The sequence below is a fragment of the Thermobia domestica genome, chromosome 16 (assembly GCF_964235325.1).
Source record: "Thermobia domestica chromosome 16, izTheDome1.hap1.1, whole genome shotgun sequence".
In the NCBI taxonomy this organism is placed as follows: Eukaryota; Metazoa; Arthropoda; class Insecta; order Zygentoma; family Lepismatidae; genus Thermobia; species Thermobia domestica.
In genome coordinates, this window is record NC_137469.1 from 132,722,636 (window position 1) to 132,744,073 (window position 21,438).

Below are 21,438 nucleotides of genomic sequence, written 5' to 3' on the forward strand. Positions count from 1 at the left end.
TCAGCAATATCTACCTTGTCTACCTTTTGTATCCTCGATATTTCAGTGTTAGTATCTTCCACAAAGCTCATTGTTAGGAAAGGGTTAGAGTTTAGGTGTGTTTTAGTGATCAAGAATAAGCTACAAGATACAATCAATACATTAAATGTGATTTAGTGTTTCTTTTGTTTTCTTTTCTGCTTCCTCAGTATTATATAACAGCTTAAGCTATTTAAATTAACTCTAAAGTTGCTGACAGCTCTAAAGTTAATGTTCTCAATGACAGCTAAATGATTAACTGCTAATATTTCGGATAACGATCTAATTATCCTTCATCAGCAGAATAAAGCTTATTCCATCATGTAGAAAATACAAGTCACGATAGTTTTTTTTCCCCCCCCCTCCAAGTTCATGTAAAATCCCTTAACTAAACAAATATTAATAATGTAAGATTTTGAAGCTTTCAATTCTTCAATGTCGTAGACGCAATTACTTAATATTATTACTTACGTATTTACTGTTGCTTATAGCGCATTCCAATACTAAAACACACCTAACTTTTACTAGTGATAATCTTGGAAGAAGACACCAAAAGGAAACAAAGGACGCCGAAGAGAGAGAAAGTAATTATTATTCAAAATATGTCTTTTCCCCATATTACAAATTCATTAAGAATCCTACAACATGGCATTGTTTATTTCTCCTTAAAAATTTAGAAACTATACTTTATTAATGAGCTTCGATCGGTGAGAGTTCTAATGATTTTATTCATATTTCAGAAGTAAACATTTCAGAGTTCAAAATGCATCATCCATGACTTAATTCATTAATTAATTAAAAAAGTGAGAAAGTTAGTGTAGTTTAGTTTATCCATACTTTTATTCACTATATGACGAAACAACTGAATAGAAAATAGAAAAAAATTATCAATCAAATAAATCAAATTACAAAATTGATTCCAATACAGTACTTAGTATTCTCTCAATAAAAAATTTAAGCGTCAAAAATAGTCAAATAGGATTGAAATAAACTAGAATTCCGTCATCTACTACTTACCTTTAGACTAGAGGACTTATCTCCTCCCCCACTCTGTCGACCATGCTGAAAAATGAAACAAAATATATAACCTTTCGCACAAAGTGAAGTTCTGAACATACTTAGTCTTTAACAAAAAGTCCCAAAATTTTTTTACCCTCTACCTCCTGTTTGCAAAAGGAAATCTCCGCGACTGTCTAAGCAACACTGTCTTAATTTCATAGAATTTACTTACATACGAGTTATAATTCAGCTTAGATATTCTAGTATACATTATCGAAAGTTATTTTCTGTTAAAACTTCAAATCGACTACTACTCTTATGTAAGAGTTAGGAAGTTAAACAACAGCTTCCAAATGCATTATAAACATCTGTTACCTACAATTTAACTGCAACACAAATTTTGAATAAAATAATGATTGCTGAAGACTACGTTGATTGTTGGTAAGTTATGGGCTGCATATACTTAAATGAATTATATATGAGAAGTTGAAGACAATTACTGCCTTTGTCCTCCCCTCCCGTCCACACAAAACCTTGAGTGTAGGTTCACCTCATAGCTTAGTATCTTAGTATATAATGGTGCAAATACAGGGTGATTCAAAACAATGCCGACAACGTTTGGGAGGTGACTCCTGACGCCAAGACAAGGAGAAAAGTATAGACCCACCTTGGTTCACAAATGCTTCCTTTCGGATTTTAGGCTACCGAAAACATGAAAAAAATGAACTTTAAAGGTCCATAGCTCCAATACTATAGGACCTACCGTAGTCGGGTCAAGACTTCACTTACGAACCAGTATGTGCCCTATCCAAATATCCAAGTTTCACAATCCTGAGGTATTTCTGCAACAATTTTTATTGTGGTAGTTGGTGAGTACTTCAGATTATATGCCCGTGGCTAAAGTCCCTCTATAAAAATTGTTGCATGAGTACCTTAGGATTCTGAAACATGGATATTTGGATAGGTCACATAGTTCCTAAATAGTCTTGACCCGACTACGGTAGGTTCTATAGTATTGGAGCTATGGACTCTTAAAGTTCATATTTTCATGTTTTCGGCAGCCTATAACTCCGAAAGGAAACATTTGTGCACCCAGACTGGTCTATACTTTTCGTCTTGTCTTGGCGTCAGGAATCACCTCCCAAACGTTGTCGGTGTTGTTTTGAAAAACCCTGTATAGCTTTCTTCTGATTAACGTCACAATTAATTTCAAGGTTGAAGCAGTGAAGGTGGAGACACAGTTTTGGGGTGTTGAACCCTCACGAAGTTTCTGTTTCTACAAGAAAGAAAGAGAAAAAAGGTGCCTAGGATTACAGAACTGATTTTAGTTGTATTTCGGGCGCTGATTCTAACTATTAAATCAGTCTTTCCCTATCTGCTCTCCTTTTTTGAGATCAGTATTTTCTAACGTACAGTTCTAACTCCATTTAGTGCAGTTCTAAATCACATATACAAGGGATTGGTTCCTGTATATTTGGCCTATTGTCAGTCTGTCGTCCAGTAAGTTCCAGGAAAATTCACCAGGTGGAGTAAGCATCCGGTAACTTAATTGACCTTCTACGCTTCAACTAGAATTTACGTTAGTTTGTGAGTTCTCATCGTGCAGCGGAGATCAAAGTTGGTCTCGCATGATATTTGTGTTTAGGAAAGAGTCGTTATAAAGTTAACCTAAAATACACTGTGTTGTAGATGTGTAACTTACCTTGATGTGTTTTGCTACATACGGAGAATACACGAAAAATAAATAAATAAACTGATAGTGACTTTGTAAAGAGAACTTATGTTAGATAATTCAGTGTTAGACTTGGTGATCAGAATAAAACCTCGGCACTGCATCAGGTCTGTAAAACTTGAACAGATCATTTACGACAGTGGACTGTCGGGAAAAGAAAAAGTAAAATTCAGCGTACCGATGGTTTCGGGAGACCCCAAAAACCACTTCGATGACTGTTATTTCTGCCTAGTCAATGTAACGGGAATCAATCGAAACAACCGTAGCAAGTGAACTTATTCTGTTTAGTCTCCACAAGATCCCCGGTCTCTTACTCAGAGGAAATGAAGATCCCAACGTTTCACAAGCTATCAGAGCTCTGTGAGGACGAGTGTTGTCCGTCTGATGACCCTTCTGATACTAATGAAGGTGTCAGTGATTATGATGGGATGTCATCAATTCCCCAACGTTTCAACCAGGATGAGTTAAATGACTTAACCAGAAATCTCAACCTGTCAAAAGATGCAATGCTTTGTTTGATACTACGACTCATTAGATTCCTTAAGAGAGAGAGAGAGAGAGAGAGAGAGAGAGAGAAGTTTTGAGAACAAGAATCAAACAAATGGCTCAAGACTCTGGAATTTCCTTTAAAACGGTTCACTCTGCTGTGACAGTTTTGAAGAAACACAATTTACACCTCATGAATTGTTTTGTACATTTATGTTCCCTGGCTTTACATGACATTTTACACAAAGTGAATGATTTCCCTAACATGTTTTCATTTCCCTGACATTCCCTGATTTTCCAGAATGTGGGAACCCTGGGCATTTTCAGAACAAACGCAAAGCTGAAAACTATGTTGAACTAGTAACCGAGATGCTTTAACAGTTTCAAATCGCTTGGGTGTAATATGAGTATTGCGATGCAATATTTACACAGCCACTTAGACCTGTTCCTGAAACTTTAGGAGACCTCAGTGAGGAAAATGGTGAAAGATCTCACCAGGATATGTAAACTATGGAGGATCACTACCTAGTAAGATAGGATACGTACATGATGGCAGATTACTGCTGGAGTTTACAAAGGGATTGTTCCAAAATACATTCAAGAACGTCACGGAAAAGAAACTTCCGAAGTGTTCAGTAACTATAGTTGGTTCATCGATGACTTTTTCTTCTTTGTATATAACATTACTAGTATAATATGATGATAAAAATTCCGTGTTTAGTTGTCTTATTTGATCCATTGATTTAACTTAAAATAGTGTAACGTATATTTCACTAAAATATCATTATGTCTTAGAAATTTGAGCTCGTAGGCACAATATAATGCCATATTTACAATCAGAGCACCAAATTCATATCAAATCAGCTCCAAATACCTCGGCACCAAAACAACTATTGGCCTGTTATCAACTGTTCCCAAACTTTAAGACACCTCAAGCGACATCATTTTGAGCAAATTCTCGATGAAGCCTGGATTTCGGGGCAGGGGAGGGAGGGAGAAGGATCTTCAGCTCCTACCCTTCACTCAGACAGCCTCCATTCAAGCTCTTCGCTAAGGTTACCTCTACTTTTCTGAATTTGAATAAATAACTTAAAGAGAGTGAAATAAATAAATAAATAAATAAATGTAGAAAGTAAGTCACGCAGTGTTTACAAGATGTTTCTGTTTCCAAACCCTTTCTTATAGACCACTAATTTAGGTGCTCAGTTTACGCTCATTATTGTTGGGCACCCAAATTTACATTATAAGAAAGGTCTTGAAAATAACTTTTAGCTCATGTAATCGCGATTTGGAGATACTATCTGGTTTTCATCTAACTTTTTCATATTCCTCGTTCCCTTTAAGTTATTCATTAAAATCCAAAAAATTGCAGAGCGAGCTTAGTGAAGACCTTAAAGAATAAGGAATGCCTTTGAAAAGATTATCACATGACTGATATTTCTATTTAAATTACTGACGTGATTTGAAAGTGCATACACAAAAACACTCTTGAGATAGACTTATTTTACTTCGTTGTTTCTCACTTTACTTAAATTCATGTGACTGACTAATCCACACTTACACTAAAAAGTCTTGCAATTTTCACTTTTTATACAATTAAGTCATTTCTCTTCTCTGAGTGCTGCGTGTCTCTGCGTGTGTGTCTTTAAACATTTAAATTACGTTATTTTATCTATTAGCTATGGTAAATCTCTTTTGAATGTTGAAAAATTTTTGAGCATGATAATATATTCTAAACATACTATAGTCAAAATATAACTGTGATTTCATCCTTCTAGCTCTAGGCAAAGCCAGGATTTTTCCAGCACTCTTTCCTACACTGAAAGGTCGTTTCAACAACATATTACCTTCCTGTATTACAATTACACATGAATAGATAATTTAATGTGAATAAAAAATTACACATGTGCTCACTTACCAACATCTAATTCTAAACTGATGCAGTCACCGAAGTTGCCCTTGTTCACGCATGCGCATTAGAAGCTACTCCCAGCCTGACATCTTGTACAGTCCGCAGCAAAAAAATCTGCAACATGAGCATGTAAGTTTATTGTGAAACAACGAAGTCTTTTGCTCCAAAATAAGTATGCAGTGGAGGACACCGAGGTTTTTCCTGACGTGATTCCTGCCACTTAGACGCTATGTTGATTCCCTGCGCTGCCAGGCGTAGTTTCACAATAATCTTACATGCTCATGTTGCAGGTTTTTTTTTTGCTGCAGACTGTACAATGGCCATGCAATTTTCATTACATTAACATTGGCTCGATACGCTCGAGACAGACCTAGTATATCTATTAATATACGCTAGCATTATTCTACTTTGAAGATCTATAATAATAAATAAGTAATATTACCTGAGTTGCAGTCTTTTTTAGTTGTAATTGTGATTGGAGAAGTTTAATACCGGAAGACCATCCAGCCACTTGATCTGCTTTCTCCTTCAGAGCATCAAAGCCCAAATCGTCGTAAAGCGACATCTGTTAAGAAAGTACACATCAACTATGATATTTGTTGTCATAGTTAAAAATATAGCAGAGTTAAAAATACCGATAATCAGATGCTGAGAGGCCCAACAAGATTATATTATTTATACACTCAATCAATTTATATGAAACAATGTCCAAACTACGTAAATAAACATGAATAATGGATTGATATGGACTCAACTGGGCATTTATTTACTTTATTATTGTAACTACTTTATTTTTCTTTATTGTTTTATTTGATTGCTAGAGCGGAGACGTACTGGAGAAGTCTGCGACGAGGACATCGAATCCTGTCACAAACTCTGCAGTCTATGTTACTATCACTACACAGATAATATCGCTAACAGATGAACTAATAATACGGTCGGGAAGCGACAATAGGATTTCGAGGTGGATACTAATGTTACATAGGTATTATAAATGTTATATGAGAAGCACAACAAACGTAAATGACGGTGAGTGAAAAGACCGTTCCTTACCATTGGTAGCACTAACTTTCTGTAGTGTTCGCCTGCATCCATTCGTCAGGCTCCTAAGAGTTCGATGCACTTGAACAATCCGGGAGGGGGAGTAAATATTTGAAGAATTTAAATTTATGGGTAAAATATATTGCTTCACAAAGAGATTTAATGTGTAAGAAATTGTTTTATGTAGGCTCTAACCAAAGTAATAAGACAGTAATAATGGAAAAACTTGCTACAGTATAATCCTCTATAAGAAAAACACTAAACACAATGTACAATCTTACAGGCATCACTTACGGTACTCAGGCTCATATTTATATATTGTGCGCCCCTGTGTTCTAAATAATTTGTCGCCCCGACCGAAAACGACCAATATTAGAATTGAATTCATAGTTTTTGGGGTCGCTGAGATGATTAGTAAGTTTTAATGCCATTCAACTTCAGGGTCGTACTCCACTTCTCACGGAGGGGGCAAGATTTTAAAAGTAATCGAAAACGAGTAGTAGAATTCATAGTTTACGAGGTCTCTGGAGTTTAACGGTATTACTTTTCATGATGTTAGAGAGTTCATCCTCACCCCTTGGCGTGGGGTGAGAGAGGATGACTTTTTAAAAATAATCAGATAAGCTAGCTAATTAGTAACTACTGTAACTAGAGCAAATTAAACACATTATCATATTTTCTCGCGCTTGCGCTGGACTCTGTGTGTTGCTAGTTTTAAATATTACTTTATTGTGAATCTTAGAAAGAATTCAAAATTTTGCCGCCCCCTAAATTCTGCTGCCCTGTGCTCGAGCACAGAATAACACTTACCTAAACACGGGCCTGACGGTACTTAAAGTGACAATTACAGAAAATACATACTAACTCACAGTGTTACTCGCCTGCCTCCACTCACTCCCGCTCCTGTACATTTCATAAAAAAGTAAAGCAAATCTCCTTGTGCAATGATAAATACCAAACTGAAAAACTGTTAGCTGACGAAGTTTATAAGGACACCAGAAAACGATTTTTTCGAAAATGGGATTAACTTTTTTAGCTTAACGTCCCTCGATTATGCACTTTAGGATATAGAAGACGGATGATTAATGAAGGTGAACGAAAATGAAATTAACTTTTTTGTGCTTTCTCATCAAGAATCAAACCCAAGACTACGTGCATCAAAGGCACTAAACCACTAGGGAGGGCACCGCTGTTTTTTTTAAAAAATAAATCTTTCGGTAAGAGTGCAGATTTTGAGTTTAGGCTGAAAATCTTATCAGACATACATGATCATATACATCTATACCCCTCTCTCTCTGTCTGTCTGTCTCTCTCTCTCTCTCTATATATATATATATATATATATATATATATATATATATATATATACAAGGTGTCTCACAAGTCCCCTGACATAGGGGAACTCTGTTGTTATCAGAGTTACAACAAAACGTAAGAGAAAAACCGTCTCCAAATACGATGTTTTCAATCTAAACTGAAGGATTTTTTTTTTTTTTTAAATTGGACAGCCGTTTGGGCTGTACACTATTTATGCGCCCAATGTAAAATGAAAATGCAACGTTGCCATTTACCTGGACCCACAACATAAGTGAATGAAGTTACTGGTTTTTACGCTAACATGTCGATAGCAAGCAACCACTTCAAACAGCAACTTCTTTCACTTATGTTGTTGGAGCAGGTAAATGGCAACATCGCATTTTCATTTTAACATTGCACGCATAAAGAGTGTACAGCCCAAACGACTCGTCCGATGAAAAAAAAAAAAAAAAACTTCACGTTGGATTGAAAACATCACATTTGGAGATGTTTTTTTCTCTTACATTTCGTTGTAACTCTGATAATAACAGAGTTACCCTATGTCAGGGAAATTTTGAGACATCCCGGGATGGCCAACTTCGGATCTTTTACTTTCCGGAATTAGCAAAGTAAAATCGGAAAATTCCGGATTTCGGAAAAAATCCGATATTGAATTTTCTAAATTCCGGAGTCTGGAAAACAAAATATAAATTTTTTTGACCATCTCGTATATATATATATACAGGGTGGTAGGTAACTCCACCGACAAACTTTGGGAGGTGATTCCTTATATGAAATGAAAGAAAAAAGTTCAGATAAACATAGGTCGAAAAACGTCTCATTTCAGTTATGAACCGCCGAAAATTCGAAAAATCATGTTTCGAAACGCCCTGCCTTAGAAACTATAGGACCTATAACAAGCGGTTTAAGGAATTACACAGAAACCAGTATGTGAACTACCTAAATATCCATGTTTTACCATCCTCCGTTATTGGCGAAACGAACGCGTTATTAGTACTTAAAGGAGTATCTCTATATCTCAATTTCCTTATTACAGTACGTTTATTACGGTTTCGTACAATTAAACCGCTTGGGATCGGCCCTGTAGTTTCTAAGGCAGAGCGTTTCGAAACGGGAATTTTCGAATTTTCGGCGGTTCGTAACTCTGAAAGAAGACGTTTTTCGTCCCATGTTTATTAGAACTTTTTTTCTTTCAGTTCATATAAGGAATCACCTCCCAAAGTTTGTCGGTGGAGTTACCTACCATCCTATATATATATATATATATATATATATATAGGAAAAAGGAGAAATGTCCTCTTTCGGGGGATACAGTAGTGGTGAGTCCTAGTTGAAATTACAAAATTTTATCGGAACAACCTAAGAAAAGAAAACTTTCAGAAAGCAGAATCCAAATATTAGTATATTAGATAAGCTTTCTTCCCTTATATTATGGTAATAAACTTTAAATTTTTACCTGATTTTTCTCAACAGACGCCACTGGGATACAATCAACAGCTTCAAGATTCGTAAATAATTCCTAATACTAATATTTTGGCAGCTGTTTAATTTGGAATGTAACACAACACATCTAGCTGTAAGAGCGAATTTACCGTAATCAGTGTCTTAAATTTACTTGTATACGTTATACAGTAATTTCTCCGTAATGGTCTAGTTTCCGGTAGTATACATGAATTCGTGATATGTTGATTTCTTTCTTCAGGAAACATATTTTTAGTACCTTTAAACATTGCTTCTTATGGGAGGAGTTGAATTCTAGAATCAGATTTATTTTACGAGAGCTTAACCGCTATGATAAAATGAGGAAGGTCTTTGAAGAATATGGGATGAAAATAAATGTTAGAAAGACAAAAGCCATGATGATTGAAACAAAGGGGTCTGTATCAAATATAAAAGTGAGAGGGGAGAAAATAGAAAAAGTGAATAGTTTTCGATATCTGGGTAGTATTCTTAGTAATGACAAGAAGTATGAACGTGAAATAAAAGCAAGGATAGGAATGGCGAAAGAAGCCTTTAGGAGGAAGAAAAGTCTGTTTTGTGGGACCTTGAAAATGAAATGAAATCTTTAAGTTTTACGTCCCATGGTTATGCCGGTTAGGCTAAAGGAGACAGTGATGATGAGAGATGAGTGAAATGAAGAAAGTGGGAGAACCCCGACAAAACCGACAAGCACGATGTTTGTCCATCACAAAGCCCACATGGCGTGAGCTGGGATTGAACCAGGCGCCCCAAGCACCGGAGGTGAACGCTCTACAACTCAGCCACCGCCCCCCTTCCCTTGTGGGACCTTGAATAAGGAGTTGAGAAAAAGACTCATAAAATCTTTCGTTTGGAGTGTTGTACTGTATGGGGCGGAAACGTGGACATTACGTAAATGTGATGAAAATCGACTGGAAGCCTTCGAAATGTGGGTGTGGAGAAAAATGGAAAGAATTAGTTGGGTCGAGCGGGAAACGAATGAGAGGTTGTTTCAAATGATGGGGGAGAAAAGAACACTTTTAGATATTGTTATGAAGAGGAAGAGAAACTAGTTGGGACATTAGATATGAACAAATTATATCATGAGGGACGTCCTAGAGGGTATAGTGGCGGGAAAGAGAGAGAGGGGGCGAAGGAGACTACAATTAATGAATGATATAAAAACAGAAAGATCATACGTAAACACGAAGAGGTTAGCGGAGGACCCTGGAGGACGAAAGCTTCTCAGCTGCGGCAAGTGACCTGCCAATACGGGCAGAATACCTATGATCATGATGATAACCGCTATGGACATAAAATACAGCTTGCAAAGGTATGCAATAAAAACAACAGTGCAGAAAACATTGCAAGATGGCCACTAAAAGCAAGAAGTGTATTTTATCAAGTAAGGGCAGGGCTAAATTGATGGCCTAGGGAACAGGCACATCAGCGATGGAGTGTATGTGAATAAATGTGTAGTTGAAATTCAGTGTGTTTCCCATATTACTAGATATCTTACCTGCGGGGTAGCTTTATCGTTATCGTGAGTAAACACACTACATTAAGTTTCAAATTTATCTAATTATGGCTTTCTTATTGCCTATTACGTGGTTAAAAACATACAGTTCGGATTACTTTTTTAACATTATTAGCAATGTCATAGGTAAGATCCTCATACATTTTGATTACTTATACACTTCTCTATTGGGCACAAATTCTGTTAACAACCGCCAGTTTATACAACACATGTTAGGCTACGTTTAGTTTAGGTAGAAATAAAAATTGAAAGTATTAAATAGAGCATACAGTAGGAGATCATTAATCCAATATAGGTCTAACAATGAATCCACACCTACCAGTAACAGCCGCTTTAGCTTGTTCAACCGTAAAATAAATTAGGGACATTCCATGTGAAATCAACCAATGAAATGACAAAATCTGATCTGACTATCTTAGATTTTTTTAAAATTGGTGCACAGCTTTATTAGAGTGGGAGATGAAAAATCACAAATATTACCTCTATCCTCTTGAAAGTGTCCTCATACAGGGTGTTCAAAAATGTCAAAAAAGGGCACTTTTTCAGTTACAGTGATTATTAACAATTGTCATAAAATGCAACATCCTAGCATCGAAGGAACTTATATTCAATTTAATTTTTTTCCCTTGATGTATTGATTTGAATTTACACAATTAACCAACTTTCGAGTTATTTAGAGACGTATTACGTTTCCGAACAGTATTCAATACAGGTCATTATTCTTGTTAGTCAGTATGGATTTTTCTAAATTTATATTTGCTACATTGATACACGTTATTTTCATTCCTTTGTTTTTAAAGAACTTATTATGAAAGGGAGGGACATATTTCCCTCCCTTTCACAATATTTGTACCAAATGTGTTATGAAACACAGTGACACTGTTCACAATCACTTCACACACTTTCAGCACAAACAATTAGTCAATAAATTATTTTTCTTATTTAAATTATGCACTTCCACATGTCTGTGACAGCAATCCTGAAACAAAGGGATGAAAATAACTTGTATCAATGTAGCCAATATAAATTTAGAAACATCCATATCAACTAACAAGAATGATGACATGTATCGAGTACTGTTCGAAAACGCAATACTTCTCTAAATAACTGGAAAGGTGGATAATTGTGTAAATTCAAATGAATACATCAAGAAAAAATATGAAATTGAATATAAATTCGTTCGATGCTGCAGGTAAATAGCTACAGGCAAATAGTTATCGATCTGAACCCTGATATTCACATGGTCAATATCATGCAATGTTTGGTTTATGTTGAATTTTGAATCGGATCCCATTGATTGCCCAAAATGCAACTTTGTGGTGTTTTATACATATATGAGACTACAATCTGGACAATTTTGAACAAATTCACAGAGACATTTCTATGCGAAATTTAAAATTCAAATTTTAATTTGAATTTTTGAAGTGTTTTATTTTTTATTTTACGGGTATTTTCAATATAGGACAACATGTAGAACAATCTTTAAGCTTTCCAATGGTGTTTATTTCACGTCTGTAGTGAACATATTAACCACTTTATAACAATTTTTAATAATCACTGTAATTGAAAAAAAATGCCCTTCTTTGACATTTTTGAACACCCTGTATGGGGACATTTTCAGAAGGAGAGAAGTAATACTTGAAATTGTTCCATCTCCCACTGTAATAAAGCTGTACAGCTATTTTTACAAGAATCTGAGATGGTCAAGTCTGATGACTTGTTGATTTGACATGCAATGTTCCATTACAGAGTAATCTTTACAATATACGCTTCACTTGCGCATCAAAAAGTAAAACCACTTTGAGAAGGTATAACAAAGTAGAGAGGGATGGAGTTAGCTTCGGATAATGAAGTCTGGACTCATTTTGTTAAAACGGTCAAGTTCCGATAAGCCCTACTGGACCAAACGTATATACTAAGTACATTTAATACATAATAGGTGAAAACAACCAAACTGGTGCTGGTCAAGTTTAGGTACACCACATTTTACAAAATTTAAAAATAAAATGGGATAAGTTTTGTGGTCCCGTTTCGTTTTTACTAACAATTTGGAAAATTTACAAGGGAAAGGAAGTAACAAATGGTAATTTGGAGTTCTTATGTTATCATTCGGTGTATAACCTTGGGAGTAAAGTTATGTTTAATACAAGAAATTATATGTGGAAGTTTGTATTTGCAAGACGCGACAGTTTTCGATGCTTCAAGAACATAGTCATGCTTTTGGTGTATGTTATTCAAGATAGCAAAGCTAGTATGAATCAGTTCCCCCAATCTTGGACCTATAAGATCTCCAGTTTTACTCATTTTACAAAATATAGCTGAGCGAGCGAAGGGGTCAGAAGCCCCACAGGGTGCCGTTTTCTTCTACCTTTGTCACAATTTAGGAGTTAAGTGCTAAGTTTTTACCGGGTCAATTGGAGAATTTATTTATGTTTGTGAGGAAGAATGAGTGAAAGTCGGGTAAGGGAAACAGTAAAAGTTAAGAAAGTAGTTTTATTTGTTGATTGTTTTTGATGTAAGCGGCACCGTATGTGGAGGCAGATGGACTATTTTGCGGAGAGGTACGCTTGTTTTATTATATGGATCTATAGATTGTAAAATGTACAAGGTGCCTTCCATTTCAATTCAGGTAGAGCATGTACCATCGCCATCTCAGATATTGTTGAAACTTTTTTTATAGCAACTAGACATGTTTTTAAGAGACCCATATTTTTTTTTGTTTTGTCGAAAAAAAAAAAATCCCGCCAAGTAATGGACCATCAAAGACGGGGAGAACAATTTATGAATTGTAAAAGACATGGAAAATGGTCAACTTCGGAGCCCCACCATTCAGCTATGGAGGCAGGTAGAGTTATAATTCTTGTTGTGGTATGTACATAGGGATATAAATAAACTATATTTTATTATAGTTTCGTTTGCGTATGCGTACCTTTTTGTACAAACATTAACAAATGAACGTTAATTTATCTGAAAAGTCGAAGTTTGCGAATTTTTTTCGAGCACTTCCGGTTCGAATTTTAAAATTCTGTTTTCACGGTTGGTAAGACCTAGTTACCCGCTTTCCGAAAAAAAAAAAAAAGTATCGCTTGTGTGTGCAACCGTTTTGTCGCAAAAAATTCGAGAAATTGTAAAATTCTCAAAAATCGCCATTTTTGGGCGTCATTTTCTTGAAAACACCATCTTTTAAAATTCTGAAATTTTGTCAGATGGTTTAACTTTACCATGAATAATAAACACACCAAATGCCATTCTTGACCAATGCTTCATGAATTAACTACAGCCTTTTGAAGTTAGCGAATTTTCGTTAACTTTGATGTCACAGTTAGCAACACTGGAAACAATAAAAATGCAATGATTTGATGATGTTTGTGGTTCACATTCATTAAATGAAGAATAAAAGGTTTCCCTGGCTGGTTCTTTATTATTTTGATCAAAAAAGCTCTCTGGAATAGTAAAATGAGCCTCCCCCTTACTCGTCCGTTTTCTTAAACCGAAGTAATCTGAAATGGAAATTACGATTACGAAACTCACAAATTTTAAGTTTACTTAAAATGGCCTTTGTGCTATCGACAATGTGCTACGCAGGGGCGGATCCAGGACGAACTTCTGGGGAAGGGGGGTGTAATACTGCTACTTAGAGCTACTTTTAAGAGCTCCAAACTCTGGAATGGGTTTTATTCACATATAAAATAAGAAAGTTTCTTCTGGGAGGGCGATCGACTCCTTGGATCCACCTTGGGACGAGTTGTGAGTGTACTACTGCTATTAAGGAAGAAGACACCAAGCAAGGAAATGATTAGTCAAAGTGAAAAAAAAAAAAAAAAAAAAAAAATCAGTGAAATTTTGCTTCCGAAGAAAAAATTTTAATTAACAGAATTTTAAAATTCGAACCGGAAGTGCTCGAAAAAAATTCGCAAACTTCGACTTTTCAGATAAATTGACGTTCATTTGTTAATTTATGTACAAAAAAGTACGCAAACGAAACTATAATAAAATATAGTTTATTTATGTCCCTATGTACATACCACAACAAGAATTATAACTCTACCTGCCTCCCTAGCTGAATGGTGGGGCTCCGAAGTTGACCATTTTCCATGTCTTTTACAATTCATAAATTGTACTCTTCGTCTTTGATGGCCCATTACTTGGCGGGAAAATTTTTTTTTCGACAAAACAAAAAATATGGGTCTCTTAAAAACATGTCTACTTGCTATAAAAAAAAGTTTCAACAATATCTGAGATGGTGATGGTATTTTTTTTTTTTTTTTTTTTTTTTTTTTTGCCTGAGTTGAAATGGAAGTCACCACAGAAGAAATTTGGCAAGTCTTTAACATGCCCATTTCATGTCGGGAATAGAACCCAACCAACCCCTGTGAGGCTTCCAACCCATTCCTACTACTACTACTACTTATATTATGGGTCTGTATAGTAATACTGCACGCCTAATGTAAGAACGTAACTTAATGTAATCCAACCAAATATAATCGAATCCAATACATTTTCGTACTCTCTTTCGATCTTCATATTGGTCCGGCAACACAGCACTAATGCCTAATTTAGACAAAAACAAGGTACCGTACTGGGTTCTGGAGCCACGAAACGAGTCGGGGGAGATATTTGAAAATCGAAAACAAGTACCAAAATGTACTGCATTGGGTTATATTTGGTTGAATTACATTACGTTAGATTACGTTATTAGGTATGTAGTTTTACTATAATGGGCAAATCCATAATAGAAGAAGAAGTATAGTAGTAATGGTATATACCTAAATTTAATCTGCATGACCAAACTTAACCTAAAATAACCGAACACAACCCATTCATTCATAAGTTAAAAAAAAAAGGCGCTGGTGTAGTTTTGGCGCACGACATTTTGGAAGATTTACAGGTGAAATTTAATATTTTGTATGAAAATATATATGCATAACGAACATATTTCTGCAAGCGACGAAATTTTATACAAAGTAATACAGCTGTATTTCGTATTTACAAGTGTAGGATCACTAGTGTAAAATCATTACAACAGCTTTTCGGTGGATAAAATAAGTGAGTGCATATGAAAGATTATTCTATAAGATGTTATTTTCCGCCGGCGGTGTATTTCCGTACACTGTACAGAAGCTGTATTTTATGTTTACAAGTGGAACGTTATCTAGTGTAAGTTCACGACAAGTGCCATTGAAACTCGCATATTTGCCAAAATCAACTTCTTTTTCACTGTCCTCGCTTATCAGTATGCCAACTATCGCTGACGCGCCTGCACCTTCGGGATCTCCATTTTCGCCCTACTCTGACTCGGTTAGATACCAATCCTGCTTTTTAGAGGGCCACCTACCACAAGTTGGTTTGTTTTTCTGCACTGTAATTGTTCTGCCGTATATCCGGATACCGTATTTACACGCAAATCGAAAAAGATTTGTAATTTTTCAACAATTATCAGTTAATAGGGGTTAAATTCCAAAGTTGGGCGTCCGTTTCTAGCGAAATTTTTAAAATTTACAGGAAATATGTGGATAATTTGATCGTTTGTGCGCTTGATAATATATAAGAGTCTCGAAAAATCTGTTTATTTGTTATATATAAGCGGTTATAAACATGGGACTATATGGCGAGCGGAGGGAACTACTTGGCGCAAGGTAACCGAACAGTTGCATTGTGGGAAAGAAACGAGCATTTATGTTACCAATATGGCGAATGTACAAGGGCAATGAACTAGCAATTTTAACATTTGTGAAGGAATACATTGATAACGAGCAAAATCTTTTAAAAGTTTGTGAAGAGCACGGATTAATGAACCTAATAACAAATTGCAGAAAGTGTGGAAAGGAGATAACAATGAAAAAAACTTGATTAAAGCGGACGCCCAACTTTGGAATATATGCCGTTAATAGTATACATGAGAACGCCGTGATCTGCGTTTCTTCTGTTTTCTATTACCACTTCTACATGAAATACCATAAATTTTCTGCGTAGTGCAATAATAAGAAGTATCCATGTGCACAAGACATGCGATATGCGCTAAATACGCCCCCCCCCCACACACACACAGTCATAGATAAAGTACAAGGGCACTACACATGCAGATATAAAGTACAGGTACGTTTTTTTTCGTATCAGTCTATAAGTAAATCAAAGTCGCTTTGTTACAACCTTGGTAAGTTCGTATACTCAATGAATAATCCCTAAAAGTATGAGCGTCCAGCTCCTTCGGGAACTGACGCGGCTTTACGTATACTATATCCCAATTATCTCTGGTGGCCTCCTTGAATGTTGCCTATACCATGTGAGACATTTTCATGTCGCCCAGCGCAAATCTTTTAGGAGACAATAAGAAGTAAATTAGTGAATTACAATTTTTCAACAATTATTTCAAGTGGTGCGCCAAAACTACACCTGCACGAAAAAAAATCTATTATGAAAAGGTGGCGGGATTTAATGGAATACAATGTACTAAGTTACAATATATAATAGGTGAAAAGAAAGTTAATCCTAATTTATCAGTCTGTTACTGAATCTGTACACGACACAAAATCTATACACAGTAGACTTACGACACGACAGTAGATAGATACATTTAGATGGAGTAAGTTTACGACCAGCAGTAGGACGACTTTGGCCCAAAAATACTTATTATTCACCCATATAATGACAACGGTATTCAATAAGAAGAAGAACAATTATTTAAGTTATCTTACCTTAATTAATTTATTATTTATTAACTCAGTTCATTCAATTTACAACATATTCCTTCGTACTAATAGAAATACAGACATACAGAATCTTTTTCTTCTTCATGTACACGAACCTTGATGTACACAACACGGCAGTGAACAAAACGAAAGTATACTTCTTCCTTTCTTTCTTCGTTAGTTTTTTTGTTTTCATCCTCTTCTTCTTCTTCTTCTACTCCTTCGAAATCGTCTTGGCTTAGCGAAGGTCGGTTTTCCGGCAAAGAAAAAGATGGAAGAATGAGATAAATCTTTAGGGATGCTTATAAGATGCGAAATAAAGTGAAAATTAACGAATCGACATTAAATAGACTAGAACCATGAGATTTATGAAGAATGGCAGGAAAAGGCGGGCAATATTGCTGGTAGAGAGGAAAAGAGAAAATGAGATGATTGATGGAGCCAGTATCAAAACCACAGTTACAAAGTGTAGTAGTACGTTTTCGAAGGAGATATAAGGTTGGGGTGTATACTAGGGCTCGCCAAAAATTTTCGAATCCGGATACCCCGGATCCAGTGAGATCCGGATCCGGACCTAGATCCGGATCTCGGAAAAAAAATGAAATGAAATCTTTGAGTTTTACGTCCCACGGTTATGCCGGTTAGGCTAAAGGAGACGGTGATGATGAGTAATGAATGAAATGGTGGAATGAAGAAAGTGGGAGGAAACCGGAGAACCCCGAGAAAACCCACGCACACGGTGTTTGTCCACCACAAAGTTCACTTGGCGGGGGCTGGGATCGAACCCGGGACCCCAAGCACCGGATCTCGGATCTGGATCAGAAATTCGAATCTCAGATCTTGATTCGTATCCAAACCAGTAGCGGCTCGATACCATAATCTGAGGTAGTTCTGCAAAGTTTGTTTTTTTCTATATTAAATGTCCCATTTGGAGTAATTAATTATAAAATGTACGCCAACCATCATAAACTTTTAGCGTTCTAATCCTTATAAATGACACTTATAACTGAAATTAACAAATATATATACAACTTGACTGTATCATGCAACTAAAACACTATTGTTTTGATCATTGTGTGTCAGTGGCGTATTTAGGATTTTGTTTCGAGAGGAGCTATACCCAGCATATGAATAATCATTTAATTTTTCGTTTTGAATGCCTACAAGTTTTAATGAATTTCGGGAGAGCTTGAGCCCGATAGCTCTTCCCTAAATACGCCACTGTTGCATGTAACGAACTTTAAAAATACAATATGGGAAGAAACATCTGTTTCAAATACCATAAAAATTTCGGATTCACGGAATGTTTACAGGCAGAAATGTTATTAATACTACTGAATTATATGTATTTTATCGTTTGTAAATAAAGTCCATCCGACGTGTCTTCTGCTATACAAAATGTCCTATTACTCTATCACTAAAGTTGGGCATGATGGATATGAAATCTCATTCGATTGATAAGGCAGCCAAAGCACCGAGTCTTTCCTGGCTATTGTCCTTCTCAAAAATGTTTTAACTATTTTTAAATTAGAGAAGTAACGTTCTGCTTCAGCTATTGTCATTTGGGTAGTTAAAAGAATTTCTAAAAGTTTTATGGTTTGCTTAAAATGGTTACACAAATTGTGTTTGTTCAGAATCTTTGCACAAACTCGAACATGGAATACTAATATTTTTAAAGCGCACAACAGTGAACACCTTTATCAAAAACCAGAGAACGGCGCCTCATGTACATCACGTCGTGTGTCTTCGACTTCTTCGGAAGTATTCGTGTGTTCTGAACTGCTGGAAGTGCAGCTCCAGTAAATCCTATCTAACAAACCAGAAAAACGTAATACAGTGCGGCTGGTGAAGATTTTGGTCTCAATGCTAAATCATAGGACAATCCGTGCACAGCTCTTGCAATATTATTAAGCTTCAGAAGGTATTTCCAGTAATTCTACGCTATGTAGCATATCCAGCAGTACAATTTCAGGACACTGTTAGAACAAATATCATCATTACTTATTATTACCTTGATTAAAATAAACATAATTCAACTCAATTGAAAATACATTTATTCCACTAAAATAGCTGGTAGTTCTGCAGCTCTGCAGCACTTATAGAAAAGCCGCGTCTGATCCAAACCTACATCTGAAATTGTGATGATAAAATTGAATATCTAAAATTCGTTAAAACTTTTTTAGGATTCACTGATATAGTAGGTTGCTGTGCTTTTAAATGTTTCCATAACACGTTTGTGCTACCTTTGTTCTTTATTTTATTTTAACCTTGCATGTTGCACTTTCTGTCGAAGTCTCTTTAGTAAAATGTTTCCAAGTTTGATTTCTTCCCATTTCAGAGTATAGTGTACTGTCTGCAAACTGATGTAAATTGTAACAAATTCTTCTGTTTAGCTCCTCTTCGAAACTTAATGTCAGCTTCACATTGAAAATATTTATTTTATTCTTAGAAAATAAACTTTCTTCTTTTCTCATACACAAATGAAATATCTTTTATATAAGACCCTTCTAATCGCAGGAATACTAGACAAAAACTCTTTATTAATAGTAGTTTCTGACTCACTAGAGTCCAACCATGTAGACTGGTTGGCTTGGAACAACAGTAGATTTTTAAACATACGCACGAGAATTTCAGGAGAGCGATATGGCTGTGTTCCTTGTATGACTTTATTACCTAATTTATGGCTTGCCCTTCTGAGGTCGGGAGTTTGTTGAAGGAGTAAATATAAAAGAGATTTCTGTTATTTTTTCTTCACCCTCCAGGTTTCTTTAATCATACATTGCAGGACATAACCAAAACATATCCATGCATCATATCATTGAAGGGTTTTGTGTTTTGTATATTAAAGTCTTCAAAAATATTTACCATATTCGCATTTGTTCATGAGATCTCAGGTTCTTCAATTCTCGGTGGGAACATACATGAGAAAATTGAAAGCTGAAACAATATGAAAATAGTATTTAAAACTCAGGAAATTGATATTAAAACTTTAGCTATCTATTGGAACTGTAAGGCTGTAGTTAAATTAACCCAGACGTTTCGTGAAGATATATTACGTCGTTATTGCTTATTTACTATAAGCTGCCAGATACATCCTCAGAGGCCTCTTTACACTGTAATAATCAACAGATGAAAGCATTGGAAAAGGAAGGCAAGGGAGGTCTCCAGAGCCTTAGATCAAGGTACTAACTTAGCATTTGCCCAGTATAACTGAGGAACAACCCTGGAAAATCCTCAGTCAGGATGGCTGGTCTCCGAATTCGAACCCGGTATTATCCAATTGCGAAGCAAGAATCCTAACAAGTAGCCTGAGCTCGCTCCGGCAGGAAAATGACCCGCTTTTGTAAACGAACACACTAAGCACGTGCGTATAGGCGCAATGTCCGTGCAAAGAAGCATAGGTAAAACTAGATAAAAATAGGGAAAGCGAGGGGAAAATGATAAACCGCCCTTCAACGTAAAAAAAAAAATATCAATAAAAATATCAACTAAATATAACTAAACTTAGAGCTACCAAAGACGCAAGGCGAATTTTATTGAAAATATTGTTTCTCCTTAGTGATTAGTTGTGCTATGAACATGAATTAAAAAGAAAACAAGTAGCTAGCTCTGAGTTTCGCAAACTAGTTGAAAAGAAAATATTGGATAAAATTTAATAATAAAGAAGGCATTTATGATAATTAAAACAAACTAAACTCTTGGCACGACAGTCCTTTTGTTCCCACCAGCGGGCTTACGTTCAAAGTGGAGATGTGTAGTCAACGCATCGACACCCGAAGTCCCTCAAATGCCGGCTTTCTAAACTGGAGTCCGCTACCTCTTACTTCAGAAAACTCCCCAATTGTCCTCACGATGCTGGGTCAACATCTAAATTGTTGAGTGCCTCTCCGGAAATTGAACCCATGACCATGGGCACCGAAGGCACGCTGTCCGTCTTCTATAGACGAAAAGCTATAATTACCCACATTATCTAATACAGAAATAGTTCTGATTCTCTAATAGCTGCTAATGGTGATAGTCAAGGTTCACAAAAGCATGATCCCAAACCCAAACTGAGATATTGATATCACTGGAACGCCTAAAAAGTCATTGTGGGTAAGTAAATTGCCCACTTGTCAGGATGAAGGTCGATGGTGATGTGAAATGCGAGGCTGTCAGAGGTACTACTTATGATAATTGGATTTATAATATTCTATGTTGCATAAACCCTCTTCAAGAACATAACTGTTAATCTTAGCTTTGAAAATGT

The 21,438-nt window shown here is 35.9% G+C and overlaps 1 protein-coding gene across 1 annotated transcript in view; it reads right to left on the bottom strand.

Annotated features, from left to right (window-relative positions):
• Spf45 (splicing factor 45) overlaps positions 1-17,354 on the bottom strand; it is a 66,630-nt gene extending 49,276 nt beyond the window's left edge. The window contains exons 1-3 of the mRNA XM_081743121.1: positions 17,196-17,354; positions 5,590-5,712; positions 1,036-1,080 (exon numbers count right to left, since the gene is read on the bottom strand). Coding sequence (XP_081599247.1) covers positions 1,036-1,080; positions 5,590-5,712 — 168 coding nt within the window. The 5' untranslated portion in view covers positions 17,196-17,354. The remainder of the gene's footprint in view (positions 1-1,035; positions 1,081-5,589; positions 5,713-17,195) is intronic.
• Positions 17,355-21,438: the final 4,084 nt, after the last annotated feature.